Source organism: Choristoneura fumiferana, chromosome 15 (assembly GCF_025370935.1).
Source record: "Choristoneura fumiferana chromosome 15, NRCan_CFum_1, whole genome shotgun sequence".
NCBI classification, from domain to species: Eukaryota; Metazoa; Arthropoda; class Insecta; order Lepidoptera; family Tortricidae; genus Choristoneura; species Choristoneura fumiferana.
The window spans coordinates 16184294-16199349 of record NC_133486.1 but is presented as its reverse complement, the minus strand read 5'-3'; the positions used below and the strand labels follow the sequence as shown (position 1 = coordinate 16199349).

At 46.3% G+C, this 15056-nt stretch overlaps 1 protein-coding gene across 1 annotated transcript in view; it reads left to right on the top strand.

The window, feature by feature from the left end:
• The window catches only part of LOC141435918 (uncharacterized), a 49491-nt gene that overhangs the window by 30582 nt on the left and 3853 nt on the right, over window positions 1-15056 (top strand). Inside the window, exons 7-17 of the mRNA XM_074098755.1 lie at window positions 51-122; window positions 1655-1723; window positions 2475-2618; window positions 6916-7056; window positions 7733-7798; window positions 11228-11371; window positions 12210-12281; window positions 13406-13532; window positions 14285-14501; window positions 14646-14765; window positions 14848-15042. Of these exons, the coding sequence (XP_073954856.1) occupies window positions 51-122; window positions 1655-1723; window positions 2475-2618; window positions 6916-7056; window positions 7733-7798; window positions 11228-11371; window positions 12210-12281; window positions 13406-13532; window positions 14285-14501; window positions 14646-14765; window positions 14848-15042 (1367 nt within the window). The remainder of the gene's footprint in view (window positions 1-50; window positions 123-1654; window positions 1724-2474; window positions 2619-6915; window positions 7057-7732; window positions 7799-11227; window positions 11372-12209; window positions 12282-13405; window positions 13533-14284; window positions 14502-14645; window positions 14766-14847; window positions 15043-15056) is intronic.

Genomic DNA, 15056 nt, shown 5'->3' with positions numbered 1-15056 from the left:
CAAGAAGTGTAATTTTAGGTTAGATGAATAAGTTGTTTGCGTGTGCGCAGGGTGCTGCGCCGCAACCGCATCTCGCACGTGGACGAGCGCGCCTTCGCCGCCGCGCCCGCGCTGCAGGTCTTGTGAGTACCACACACACACACACACACACACACACACACACACACACACTACACGCCGACCTGACACAGCGACAAACCTACGCTTTACGCGAATCCTGTAGTGGCAATACCGGGAACCAGGTATGGCTGAGAAACTACCTAGAGTCAGTAACATTATTTGTCAAATTGTGAGTTTTATTTCCTAAGTAGTTTAGGTTCCAATGGGCAAATCTACATCTCTTGATTACGAGTATGTTTCGCCGCAGTCCGCTAACACTAATACTTAACTCGCCTTCTGTGACAGTGTTTTTAAAACACTTATAGGGATATGCCAGGCTTTGAAATATTGTTGAGTTTCTTGCCGGATCCTTCTCAACAGAGGTTTTTCCGAACCGGTGGTAGATTTTTTTTGACATTCATAAGTGCTTGTTATAGCCTAAATTGAATATAGATATTTTTACTTTGACTTTGATGTAAAGGATCATTTTGTTTAGTAAGTTAACGTTATGTACACGACTGTTTAGCAGGCTATTGCCTTGTTAGGTATGCAGAGGCTTTTAATGCCTACTTATTTGTTTTGGTATAGCAGTTAAGTACGCAAATTAATTTTCGTTATTAAACCGAATCAAACGTTTTTAATGAAGTCGGAGGTGTAACGTTGAGTCGAATCCAGGGCGGAAGCGTAACGCGACGCGCGGCACCGACGACGCTCGCGTCGCGTTGCCAAGTTTTTAATTAACGGAGTACCTAGAAAAAGCCGTTGACCTCCGCAAATGATCAGTCATTTGTCAGCCCAAAAAGCACTTGAAGCCGGCGTCCGCCAGTAGGTGTGTAAATAATGGCTGGCCGCGGATTAAGCCTCTGGTTGTGGAAGCTTAGCGCTCATTATTCTGATACCAATGAACTGCAATTTAACGTGTTGGATAAATCCAATCTAAAGATTTTAAATATAATTTTATACCAGAATTTAAATTAACTTTTAAATATTTTAGAAAAATATGATAAAAAACCTCCTTTGAAAAAATTAAAAGGAAAGTGGTGTAGCGCTTACTGTTATAGTATGGAACTTTTTGTACTTAGTCCGTTGTTTTGTATGGTTAACTATCAAGTGAACGCGGGCGCTGCTCGCGTGTCGTCGCGCCCTCCGCCCTCCGTCCTCCGCCCTCGGCTCTCACGGAGCACATTAAGATTCACATCTCTCAGGGCGCACGGTATAAAGGACGCGATAGCGCAAAAAGTACTAGACATTTTCGTGTTTTACTACCACCAAATAATAAAGTAATAGTCTAGATAGTAGCGGCCGAATAATAAAGTCGTTCATCACGGCGATTACAATGCCGCCCTCCCGCCCGCGCCCCCGCCCCCGCCCCGACCGCCACCGCCGAGAATTAACTTCCATAATTTAAATAACGCGCTTCTTGACCTCGTCGTTTATTAACAGAACCCCCGTGACGCTTCGACAGCCTAGGTAGCCTAGGTAGCCTAGGAGTCGAGCGAGCCTAGGTCGGTCATGTTAACACGAAGGGTAACACTGTGTGTCTGTGTGTGTGCAGGCGGCTCGAGGAGAACTTGCTGACGGAGGTGCCGGCCGCCGTGCAGCTGCTGCCCGCGCTGCTGGACCTGTGAGTGCCCCCTCCCCCTCCCCTCTCCTTACGCAGGCTACGCGCTGTGCGACGCTCCTTCACCCCGGCGCGCGATTCACGGCCGAGTCGCAAACTACCCGCGTTCAATTAGTGTGGATCCGATTTGCATATTTTTCGCAGCTTCACGACGCGTGCGCGACCCATTTGAAACGCGGCGCGAAGGGCGAAGGAAGATTGTTTTCGGATTTTGTCCCCCGACAAAGGTGCGATACTGCGCTATGAATCGCGCATGCGTGTGCAATGGGGAGGCCACGCCGCGTGAACAGACAGTCAGAGTGTTTTCATCACACTTGCTCGTAAACAGTGTCGTAACATGCAGGCTACCTTGGTTGCAACCCCCCAAATAAAACCCTCGACCTTAATGTGCTTGTCATGAAACCCGTGGTCGGTAAATGAGTCATTGCCCGTACTGGTGGTGCTGCGCGCGCTGCTGCAGGACCACATGCACACGCGGCTCAGGCACATGCTGCGGAAGAGGGGAGGGCATGCAGCGCTGCCAAGAGCGCAGCCTAAGGTATCGCCAATATTTGGAACAATTATAATTTTTCTTTTAGAAATAAAAAATTTACTCGCAAATGTGATGAAAAACATTGTATGTCGCACGGGCGGTACTAGAATTACGAACATCGACTCATTAAAGCCCTCAGTCTTCGACTTCGGGCTTCTAATAGACTCTCGTTCGTAATTCCTTATTTACCGCCCTTAAGACACAATGTACTATTGTGTGCAGGTCGCTGGGCAGCAACCGCGTGGAGTGGGCGGGCGCGGGCGCGCTGCGGCGCAACTCTCGGCTGGCGCGCCTCGACCTCCGGGACAACCCCTGCTCGCGGCTGCACGCGCACGCGCTGCGACACCTGCCCGCGCTCACCACGCTGTCAGTACAAACACACACACACACACACACACACACACATCATAATCTTAATTATTTATTGTTTTATACGTGTACAAAGTCTTACCAATAAATTCATGTCCCAGTATAAACCCTGTTGGGGCACAACAATTATTCTTAAATTAACTTTATTATTAATATTCTATTAAATTAAAAGCTACTGTCAAAATACTCTCTTATAGTATAAAAACTCTTTGATAGCAAATAATTCTTCAGTCTTGTACAAAAATAAATATTACTTTCAGTTTCCTTTATATTAATCGGAATCATTATTGTAGACTTTTACCGCCATATATATGTGCCTGATTTTACAATTTGCATTTTGGTAAACGAATTGACTAGCTTATTCCTACTCCTGCGAGGTTATGCCGAGATTGAGAACCGCCATCCTGTGTTTGTTGGAATATTTTTTTGTTTTTCCTTACAAATTTGCACAATTCGAATATGTACAACGAAGTCAGTATTTATAAGTTCGTAAAGTGAGGTCTACAACTCTCCGTCTGTTTTATGTTGACTAATATTCGAATACATGTTTTTTGAAGAATAAAGAGATCGCCAGCATGTGGACTATTCCCCCACAAAACTTAGCCCGGTATGTGCGTAAGCATAAGCATAAACATCTAATAATACCATCAGTAATACCCTCTCTCTTCTCGCTGTCCCTTGGCCAGCCTCGCATGCGCACGCTCTACTCGGTCAGCGTCAGTTTTTTAGCTGGAGTCAAAGGACGCAAGAAACAGCCAATTGAATTAATCGCAGATGTGGGTGGATAAACGCCGCATACCGCGACTCGTACAAAATCCTCCCCTCGCCGCACTCGCAGGAGTGTGGAGCCTGAACTAGGTTGTACCCGTCTAACATAGAACACGAGTACGCGATCATCGTGTGAACTGACGACCGTAGCGCACAAATGCCACTAATAATAAGTATTCAACATATACCTATTTATAGATTCGCACTTAGGTAAGTGAAATTCACGCGATCTTATACAATGCGCCCATCCGGACAACGCCCGTCTGTGGCCCCCGTCAAGTCGTGCCTCGTCAGCAGGTAGGTACGAGTAGAGATCGTTTCGCCTGAATCTAAATAGTTCCAATTTTTTTTATTCTTAGTTTTTAGGTAGGTATATACCTACTCGTAGTCCTACTAATCGAATCCACGCAGCGTAATGTTGGAAAAATTTACAAAATCAACTTTGTACGTTCTGTAGCTCGTATTCGAATCTAGGCCTAATTGCTAAAAAAATCATGTTCATCTAAGTAATTACTTTTGAGCACCGCTTCGATGGCGCTTCGATGCGTGTCTGATATACGTGTAGCGAAGCGACTGTAACACAAAGTTTTTATTGTTATTGGGCCGATTTACTTGCTTATATCATAGACATCGATCACAGTTAATGGAAATAAATGTCTTTCGCCCAATAAAAGCATGTAGTTAATGCCTATGGACTGCCCGGTTGACATTATCAGTAAGTGGCTTCCAGCGTTCCGTGGCACTGGCACACCAACACCATTAAAGTTGAAGTGCCCTCGTGCCGCTGGGGACGGGAACTCTCGCATTATTTACGAGTATACATCTACCTACATAACTAGGTAGGCATAGAGTTAAAGTTTTGATTACATTATCCTACATAACAAGTTGAAGATGATTGAATGTACATAAAATTGGGTCTATTATTTAATTGATTATGGAAACAAAATTATTCAATCCTGCACCGGAAGTGTAAGCCGGAACCGGATACGCAGAAAGGGACTAGCCTTCGTCAACATCAGTACCACTACCATGAGTTTACAGTGACCGTTACTCGATAGCGACAGCGTACGAAGTGGTACGAGTAAATTATTTGTATGGAGAATTGTACAGCGCCTCTACAAATAATTTACGCCGTCGCTATCGAGTACGGTCACTGTAAACTCATGGTAGTGGTACAGCACGCTGAACCGCGTTCTTCATGGGTCTGTCGACAGGAACCAACAAAGCGTCCCCGCATCCGCCGTCGGTGAAGGTGGCGGGTTAATAGAGTGGAATAACGATTCGCCATAAAATGCACCGCTACGACTGATACACAAAATACGGAGATGGGGATGCGTAAAATTTTACAGCGCTCATAATCCGAGGCGAGTTGTGAGTAGCGAGCGACATGTTGACGTCGCGGGCGACTATCGCGATCGCCCCGGAGCCGGATGCGGCAGGACGCGGCCGGACGCGGCCGGACCGGACACAAACAAGCCCATTAGGCTGCGGGGGCGCGGCGACGGCGACGTCCTCGCACCACATAAATCAAGCCGCTGGGGTCGCGCGCGCCGGCCGCGTCGTAAAGCGTCGTCAGATCGGTTACGCAATTCGGATCGTCCTTTTACTGCTTTATTTACATCGCCCGCGGCCGCGGTTTATGTCCCGCGTTACGATGATGGGCGAGAGCGAGCGATCGCTCTTAAATTTTACGTGCCATAGACAAAATCTGTTATGGCTTTATCCTCTTCGCATCATCGCTGTTTGCGTAGCGCGGCAAATGGAAATGCAAATCATAATACAGAATTGATACAGTAAGACTTGAAGCGCTGCCAATAATTGGCGTGTTCTGCGCTGTATGTGTTTCTGACGTGACAGAGTGCTCGTACGTGGCCAGTTTGCCAACGGAATAATTGAAGTAAGGCAACGCTTTTAGAACGGCGATTGTCGTGCTTATTTGTTAGCGCATCCACGTACCGCGGCGCGTGCAGGCGAGATGTCCCCGCGCTCCGGCTTATGCCCCGGGTTGGCCTCGCTCAAGCGATTGTTTTGCTTCACGACTTTAACCGGGTTCAATGCACCTCTAAGAAACAGCCTTCGAAACTCTACATACGAACATCACAACAGTTGCAACGCAGCCAGGCCGTTGGCTTCTCGCAATAAGTCACTTTATGGAAGGGCACGATATCTGAAATAACATTTGTTGAAATCCCGATTTATTGCATTTAAGTCAGAAAGAACGTGTTAAAAAACTAGATAATATGGCAATTGGCCACTAAGTGTTCAGTAACACACTAGTGTACTATGCTACATAAACGCATATTGCTTGTATCTGTATCAGCGACAATCGTAATGTATAATGGGTCTTATTCTTGACGCACATCTACAACCGGCGCGCGTATTACTTACCACCTCCTACCTCCTACTCATAACACTTCAGAGTTGGTTGATCGCATCCGCATTCTCCGTAGGCTCGGTTGGCAGGACTCCTCAGGCAAGGAAAATCGTAGGAGGTTCAAAGCTTTCGTTTTCTCGGTAACGCTTGTGCCGCTTTTCCAGCGCTGAGCGAGATAGCAGATGAGAGGAATAAATCGGTAATAGGAAAGCTGCGCTGTGGGGCGAACTTTGCAATTACAAACTTAATCTAATCAAGTTAATTCAAGTTCTGTGTACGCAATGTACCTATATAAATCGTGCGACCGAGCAGAGGCGACAAGCGACAGCGACAGCGCGCACGCCACAGCACAGCTTCCTCGCGCCGCGCGGCGTGACGCGTGTCGGATCGGTTGGCAAAATCATGGATTCAAACCTGTCTTGTGAAGAAAACAATTTTCTTCTTAATAGTCTCGTTGAGTGGATAATTCACACCGTCTTCTTTTATTTAAATATTAGTGACTTATTTACTTATTAGTTATTGTACTTTATTTGAAAAGAGTAGGTAAGTAGGTATGTACGATATCGTGCTTTCGTAAGTGTGCAGGTAGTTATATTGAATTGACATTATCGAAGACATTCATTGACTTAACTTTTGCGTTTACAAATGGTGACCTAATGGCGACACATTATATAGTTATGTTTTCGACCAACTCGGTTGGTTGTTGCTAGCATATGTTTCGTGTCGAAGTGCACTGCACGTCAGGCTGTACGCTGGAGCAGAGGGAGGCAGCGGAGCGGAACGTGTGGTAATGCGGAGCGGAGTTGCGAACTGTGTCTGTTCATAGGCGCGGAGCTCGATAGCGGAGCAGAGCGAGAAAGTAATGAGGCACTCCTCATTGAGTTGCGAACTGTTTTTCTTGAACTGGAAGCGGCCGCTCGCGGTAGTTTCCCTGCTCCTCTTCCTCGCTCCTCTTTCTCGGTCAGCTTCCCGGTTTTGTATGAATTGTTAAGCTAGATTTACTAACTCATGTCCATTGACAAGGAGCGGGGATTTAATGCAATTAATTTGGTGGATTTTTTTGTTATACACCGCTCCGCTGCCTTGGTCCGCTCCGCTCCAACACGCGGGCAGCCTTAGATTGTTAGTGAGCGGCGCGCTTATTGCATGCAGCATCCTGTCGGACGCGCGCGGTCTGCGCGCGCTGCCGTCGCTGGCCGGCGCGGGCCGCCTGCACACGCTGCGCGCCGACCGGGCGCGCCTCGCCGCCCTGCCGCCCGACCTGTGCCGCCACGCGCCGCGCCTGCGCATCCTGTGAGTACACGCCGCCCGGCAGACAGACACCGCGCCACTAGCCGCCAGCCGCCAGCCGCCGCGATGCACGACAACTTCCCGTAGGCGAGCTACACAGCACTACTCCTAAGTAATATTAATTATATACCATTGCAGCAGCAACGACTGACGGCGCCGACCGGCCTCGTAACCGCGGCAGTGACGGACGACGCGCGTCACCTTTGACTCACGAGTGGCATATTTACATCAGTTTCCTTTTACCTTTTATCGCTCTTACCGGTCACGGCGTAACGGCTCCCTTGAATAAATTTGGAATCAATTATGCGCACGTAATTAATTTACTTTTTATCGAAAAAAAAATAAACCAGTTCGAGTAATCCGCGGCGGCGAGCGGCAAATTCCCTCGCGCGGTGCAGCGCCGCTTTGACGAGGATCCGCGGATAATCCGGCCGCGGCCCCGCGGGACCATTTGCATATTGAGTGGCGCCGTGTCGCGCTAATAGCCGCCGACACCTCGCCCGACGCCCGACGCCCGACCGACTGCCGAGCTCTCAATTTGTCGGCTTTTTGTCAACTCGATTCGATTTACATAATATCGACGTAACCGAGCGAATGGTATCGGTTTACAATTCGCAGTTGGAGTCGTTGCCGCGCCCCTCCCCCCTCCTTATCTTTATTAACTCTTCTGTCTGTGCAGCGCCGTGCAGTCCAACGAGCTGGAGGAGATTCCCGACCTGCAGGAGTGCTCCGAGCTGCGCGTGCTGTAAGTCCCGCACATACCTACACAAACACACAAAAACCTTGCATAAACATACGAGATACGAAGAATCTCTGGCAGTGAGTGAGTCGTTATAGAATATAATAAGCTGATATCGTGTTGTTGGGGTTACATATTTGAATATCGAAAGTTACAATACCTACGGGTAAAATGTCGATGTTCAAAATATCGAAAATTAAATAACGAAAGTTTATATTGTCGAATGGTTAGATAACCTGCGTCCAATATCGAAAATATTTTTTATTTATCTACAAAAGTGACATTGAAAGATATAAATATCGAAGTCCAAAATATCGACGTACAGAGTATCGAATATTTTATGTATTAACTATTACGTGACAGGGTCGACGGAGCTCCGCTTTGCGGATCTCCTATTCCGCTCAATTGATGTTGAGTTCGATACTAACCTAACCTAACCTATTGAACATGAATTACCAAAAATATTTGGTTCGGTTCGGTTAGGTTAGAACTGTGACCACAACAACGCACGAGCCAAGCGAGCGAAGCGAGCGTGCCGCTGCAGCGGCCGACGAGTGCTAAAAATGACTAGATTATGTAAAATAAATGCTATTAAGAGAAAGGAGCAATAAATAAAGCAGATTTTTATGTACAATATTTTAATTTTCGACATTCAAATATGTTTACAGGTATATTGGCTATCATACATCTACATCTACATTTTGACCATAGGTATCAACTTTCGATATTGTGATGTGATACAATCGATATTTTAATTTTCGATATTTTGAACATCGACATTTTAACCGTAGGTATTTTAATTTTCGATATTCAAATATGTATGTAACCGTTGTTGGGCCGGAGCCGGTCATTAAGCGCACGTCGCGGTACGGGTCGTGCCACTGCCAGACTGCCACCGACGCCGTACATTATGCGGCCGCTAAATCCTCCAAATGTTGCTCATAAAGACAATTACCTACACAGAACTTTACACGCCATTAAATTCAATGAAAAGGTTCACGTACTTACACCGTGCCGCCGCCGCCCGCCCGCCCGCGCCGCGTAACCCTAGCTAGCACACAGTCAACACGCAGTGTGGGTACCTACTGTACCTATAGTGTAGACAAACTCGCGCCCGTGGAAAAACTGGCTAAGTGCAAGTTAGACTCGAACTTAGGGTTCTGATGCCTATTTACGAGTATGCTCATTTAAAAGCTGGCAAAAATAAGTTTGTTCTTATAGAAGGACTATGGAAATAGAGACTTTTTTTAACTAACAGTGATTTCTACTTAATACTTTTTACATTAAAATTGCTTTCTTTTTTTAAACCCCTGTGTTTTTGCATTTTCACTGTTCCCAGTTTAAAAGTTACGAATGCAACATACGCCACTGCAGCGTCTGTGGTTTGGTCGCTTCACACTTGCGATGAGGGACAGACAAACAGTGCCCTTAGTGTAAGTTATCGGTTACAAAATACGTCTCGATCGCGAACATCGCAAACGTTCCGCTAGAGGCGCTGTTCGTGTTTCCATATAAATTGAGATTTTAACGCGAACGCGATCGTTACGTATTTTGTAACCGATAACTTACACTAGGGGTACAGATGCTATACATAAGCGAGAAAAACGTGGCTTGTCATGTTAGGCATGGCGGGAGAGTGCACCAGTGCCCTTAATGTAAATTTTCGGTTACAAAATACGTCTCGATCGCGTTCGCGTTAAAATCTCAATTTGTATGGAAACACGAACAGCGCCTCTAGTGGAACGTTTGCGATGTTCGTGTTTCCATACAAATTGAGATTTACGCGAAAGCGATCGAGACGTATTTTGTAACCGAAAACTTACACTAAGGGTACAGTTCACGCTGCAAGCTCCGTCGGAACCCTCTGGATTCGGACCCTAAAACATGACTTTGTTCGCGCTGCGATGCGAGCATTGTATTTCAGTGAAAACAACATACTTTCCAACTTTTTGTGTGCTTTATAACATCAAACCCAATGGAATCTAACAGTAAACATGGCGAAAATAAGAACGAACGGACAAGGACGAACAACTTTGTCGCAAATGAAATAACTCAGGGATGAATTCTCTTTTATCTTGGAGCTTGTATTTTGAGAAATTGTTTCACTGAAATAAACACGCTGACCTGATTTAAATTATGTTGCAATCTGACGGAGTAGAGCTCTATCTAGGTATACTTACTTACAGTAGATCCTTATATGTACCTAGTTACAATAGTTGTATGTACTTGCCTACTACTGCCGTGCGTTTTAGTATTTGTGTTACGTACACGTGAAGCCAATTATACTTTAAGGGTACTGTGGGGACTGAAACTTGGTAAGAGCTTATGTAATGGGGATCTAAGCGCGTGACTTTAAACTCAGATCAAATAAACAAGATATTTCTTCAATTATTTAGATTTAAACTCAAACTCAAAGTCTTTATTGCGCTAAATGTTGTGATAAGATCTTAAAAAGTATGGACGTTCAACATTTACCCTGTTATTTATTGTAGAACTTGGTAGAACTTATAACTATTTTACATAGATAGTTCCAGCCGCTCAGGCTGTCGGGAGCAATCTGTGCTCCGGCATGTATACCGCTGTCAATCGTTTTAAAGTCAAGTTCTAGAAACATACAATATAAAAATACTACCATTATACATAATAAAGTCAATCTAGCCTGCCAGGCGGTCAGTTTTACCACCTACCTACAGTACGATGCCTCGAAGGATTTATCTTAAAGAAAAAATGTACTTAAGGTCAGTTTAGAGCAAAGCAAAACAGCCGCACGGCTCCTACGAATAAAGGAGCGGCCACACCGCTGCTTAAAAAACGGTGACGCTACGGAATCGCAGTGACGCATCGTATGCGCACCGTTTTTTTTTGCATGCTTTCCACACCGCTGCTTATAATACGCAAACGGTGCGGAATCGCAGTGACGTGCCGTAAACGTCACGACTTTTGTTCGGTAAAGTCCTGATGTTTACGGCACGTCACTGCAATTCCGTATTTTAAGCAGGGGTGTGGAGAGCAGCATGCGATAAAAAACCGGCCAAGAGCGTGTCGGACACGCTCAAAATAGGGTTCCGTAGCCATTACGACAAAAATAAATAATATTTTTCTAAGGATTTCGTATTTTATACGGAATCTTCCAAGTTTAGGTATATTTTATACCTTAGGCTGTTATTTACTTAAACTACTAATGGCGCACTTGATGGCCGCTGACCGTTGGTACTTCAGTATTTAAATTTTAAGAACAATAGTCCTCGATGCTTTGCGACCGGCCGCGTTGTCTAACGCGCTGATTCGCGATCGCATTCACCATCTCTCACCCTCGTCTTATGCCATGTGAATGTGACAGAAAGAAGTGGTGAAAGCGATTGTGAGCAAGTGTGGAGAATAAGGCCTCTGGCCGGCCCCGTATGTGTAGTGTATGAGGGTGGTGTGGTGTCGCAGGGACCTGTCGTGGAACCGCATCTCGGTGCTGGCGGCGCCGGCGCTGCGCGGGCTGCGCGCGCTGCAGGACCTGCTGCTGGCCGGGAACCGCCTGCGCCGCCTGCCGCCCGCCGCCTTCGCGCACACACCCGCGCTGCGCACGCTGTAAGTACACGCACGCACACACACACGCACACAGAGAGAGAGAGAGAGAGAGACATAACAACAAAGAGTTACAAATTAAAAGAAAACGCTACTTACTTTGTAACAATTTCTGACATAATTTCATTTTGAATATGTTAATAGCTATGTTTTATTCACCTTTCAACCGTTTCCTTTTATTTATAAATTATTAAGTACCATATTCGACTTAAGTACCATAAAATGTGCTTCGTTTTAAGTAAATACCTATAATTTTTACAATTTAGTTACGGTCGGCCAAGAAAGCGGTCTACCAATTTAGTTACGGTCGGCCAAGAAAGCGGTCTACAAATTAAGTTGCGGTCGGCCAAAAAAGCGGTCTACCAATTTAGTTGCGGTCGGCCAAGAAAGCGGTCTACCAATTTAGTTGCGGTCGGCCAAGAAAGCGGTCTACCAATTTAGTTGCGGTCGGGCAAGAAAGCGGTCTACCAATTTAGTTACGGTCGGCCAAGAAAGCGGTCTACCAATTTAGTTGCGGTCGGCCAAGAAAGCGGTCTACAATTTAGTTGCGGTCGGCCAAGAAAGCGGTCTACAAATTTAGTTGCGGTCGGCCAAGAAAGCGGTCTACCAATTTAGTTGCGGTCGGCCAAGAAAGCGGTCTATCAATTTAGTTGCGGTCGGCCAAGAAAGCAGTCTACCAATTTAGTTGCGGTCGGCCAAGAAAGCGGTCTACCAATTTTGATTTCATGTTGACTGACAAGTACTTATTGAAGGGTTGTAATTAACGCAGCTTCTTTAAACTGTCGTTTTTGCCTTTAACTTTAATTATTTGTCGTCTGAATTAATAATTATTGAATTTCAGAGATCTCGAAAATAATGAAATCGAGCACATCGACGCCGAAGCGTTCGTTCCCATATCCAACTTGGAAGATTTGTAAGTTTATTTTAAAATGCATTTTAGAAATATTTGCCTAGAAATTTGCCATATGACATTCGTAGATATTTTACTAACCTCTAAGTGAAATAGAAGATTTTATTACTGTTATTCTAGTTAGTCTGTTTTTTGCTGTAATATTTCTAAAAGCATGTGCTAAGTATTAGTTTATTATTATCATATTTATTTTAACTGCCTTACGTTTGTAAAAAAAATCGCAAATTATATTTAAGCGTTTTTGCTCATAAATAAGTTGACCTTTTGGTGTGAAAAAAGAAACTTTATAGCTAATAACCTAAAAAGCATGCCGGGAATGGTACTTATGTATTTAAAAAAGGGAACTATATTTTCTGTCACTTAAATTTAGATTTGTCAGTAAACTGCGATACCCTAATTATTATATCTATCCCTAAGAAATATATTGGTCATCAAATTAATCAAATCGGTCTCTAAGTATGAATTATTAGATTAATGTAAACCTGTAAACCTACTTTATTGTTTGATCATCAAAATTCGGTCACCAAAATAATATTAGATCTGTCACCTAATAAATAGATCAGTTCCTTAATTCAATGCTTCTACCTATTCTACTAAAGCAGGTCCGGTTTAGGACGACGAGCGAAGCGAGGAGGAGTGTTAGGTAGAACTGCGACCCTCAGTGCGCAAGCCGAGCGAGCGAAGCGAGCGTGCCGCGGTAGCGGCCGGCGAATTGCCAGAACCGAACATTTTTTGCTAATACTTGTATGATGAATATAAATGTTTGTAGTGTAGTGAGTCTTGGATGTTTAATATGTATGTATGTCTACCTATAGTTTAGCACCCATGGAACAAACTTTGCTTAGTTTGGGGCTGGGTCAATTGGTGTAATTTGTGAGAAGATATTATTATTATTATTTCATTTGTTGTATATCATTATTGTCAAATTTCAGTTCAACTATTTGATGATTAATATTATTTTCTAGTGATTATAATTAACCCCCGACGCAAAAAGAGGGGTGTTATAAGTTTGACCGCTATGTGTGTTTGTATGTCTGTGTCTGTGTGTCTGTCTGTGGCACCGTAGCTCTTAAACGCGTGGACCGATTTGAATAATAAAATACATATAATAGCGGTGGTATGTGTAGGAACGTGGGCAACAACGTGTTCTCGTGGCTGCCGGGCGGCGGCCTGCAGCGGCTGCGGCGCCTGCGCGCGCACAACAACCCGCGCCTCACGCACTTCCACCCGCCGCACGTCTTCCCCCACATCGAGGTACGTACTGCGTCCCCCACCCCCCCCCCCCTGCGGGAACAACGAACAACGGATTCATCTCTAGCTCTGTATTGTCCCATCCAGGCTCTCGTGAGGCGCCTCCTAGAGGCTCTCAGCACGAGTCTTGGCGAGTGGAGCCATCCACATTGTCAATGAGGGCTATCGTTTTTTGTCTCACTAGATGGCGCGCTGTTGCGTGAGGTTTTTAAGTATGGCTTTCAAAGTCTGTTATTACGGGCGTGAAAACAAAGTTTAGATTAAAATCATATTTAATACACCTTAAAACCGTAACATAAAAATATCGAACATGCCACAGTGTTGCATAGTCCCCGTTTTGTTCGGAAAAAAGGGAGGAACAAGGTTTCCGAAAGATAAAACTGTCTCAAAACTCAGACATTCATTGCCCCGGAACGCATATTTGTCATAATTAATTTCAGATATTGCAAAATATTTACAAAATTATTCTAATTATAAATAAAACCGCGTAGCTCACCCAAAAACTATGAGATTTGACATTTCGGAGACCTCACGCTACATTAGCGCCTCTAGCGGCGAATTCATTCGCGATAGCCCTCATTAATTCAGTTGCCCGCTAGTCTACGTTCCTCTCTCCTTTGACTCGCGCCCAAAAAACCGACACAAACGGAGCGGACCAGCGCACCGTACTCACTCTTCCCTCGTGTAGCCTCTTGGAGAGGCTGGAAGGGGCCGGGGCATGGTCTTGAGCAGTCAGACGTTCTGTGTGTCGACAGACGCTGGTGCTGTCGTACGCCTACCACTGCTGCGACTACATGCCGCTGATAGCGGCCGAGGACGGCGGCTGGGGCGAGCCGGTGGCGGGGGCGGGGGGCGGCGCGGGGGGCGGGGGGGCCGACGACGAGGGCGGCTTCAGCGACGAGGTGCTGGCGCTGCCGCCGCACGTCGACCTGCAGCGCTGGGCCAACACCACCGACTTCTGGGCCAACTACCGTGAGTCGATCGTCATGTAACGGAAATTTACTCGAGGTTTTTGGCCCGATCGTAACACTGCCAGATCACGAAATTCTTGACTAAAATAAATCATGACGATGGGTAAATGTTTACTGTCGTTTGTAACCACAAACTGGTTTGTAGTGAACTCGTCGAGCGCGGGCGACATGTGGCTGCGGAAGGCGCTGTCGGCGTGGGGCGCCGCGCCGGGCCGCGCCGCGCGCTCCCTCGCGCCGCGCCGCGTGCGCTGCCTGCCGCTGCCGGGTGAGCGCATGTGCGCCGTATGCCGCTGATGGGTGTCTGTGGCCTGTGCAGGGCCGCTCGTACTAATCAGTGACGTGTGCAGGGCCGTTCCTGCCGTGCGTGGACCTGTTCGACTGGTGGACGCTGCGGTGCGGCGTGTGGGCGGTGTTCCTGCTGGCGTTGCTCGGCAACGGCACGGTCGTGTTCGTGCTGGTGTTCAGCCGCAGCCGCATCGACGTGCCGCGCTTCCTCGTCACCAACCTGGCCGCCGCGGACTTCTTCATGGGCGTGTACCTGGGTGAGTGCGGCGCG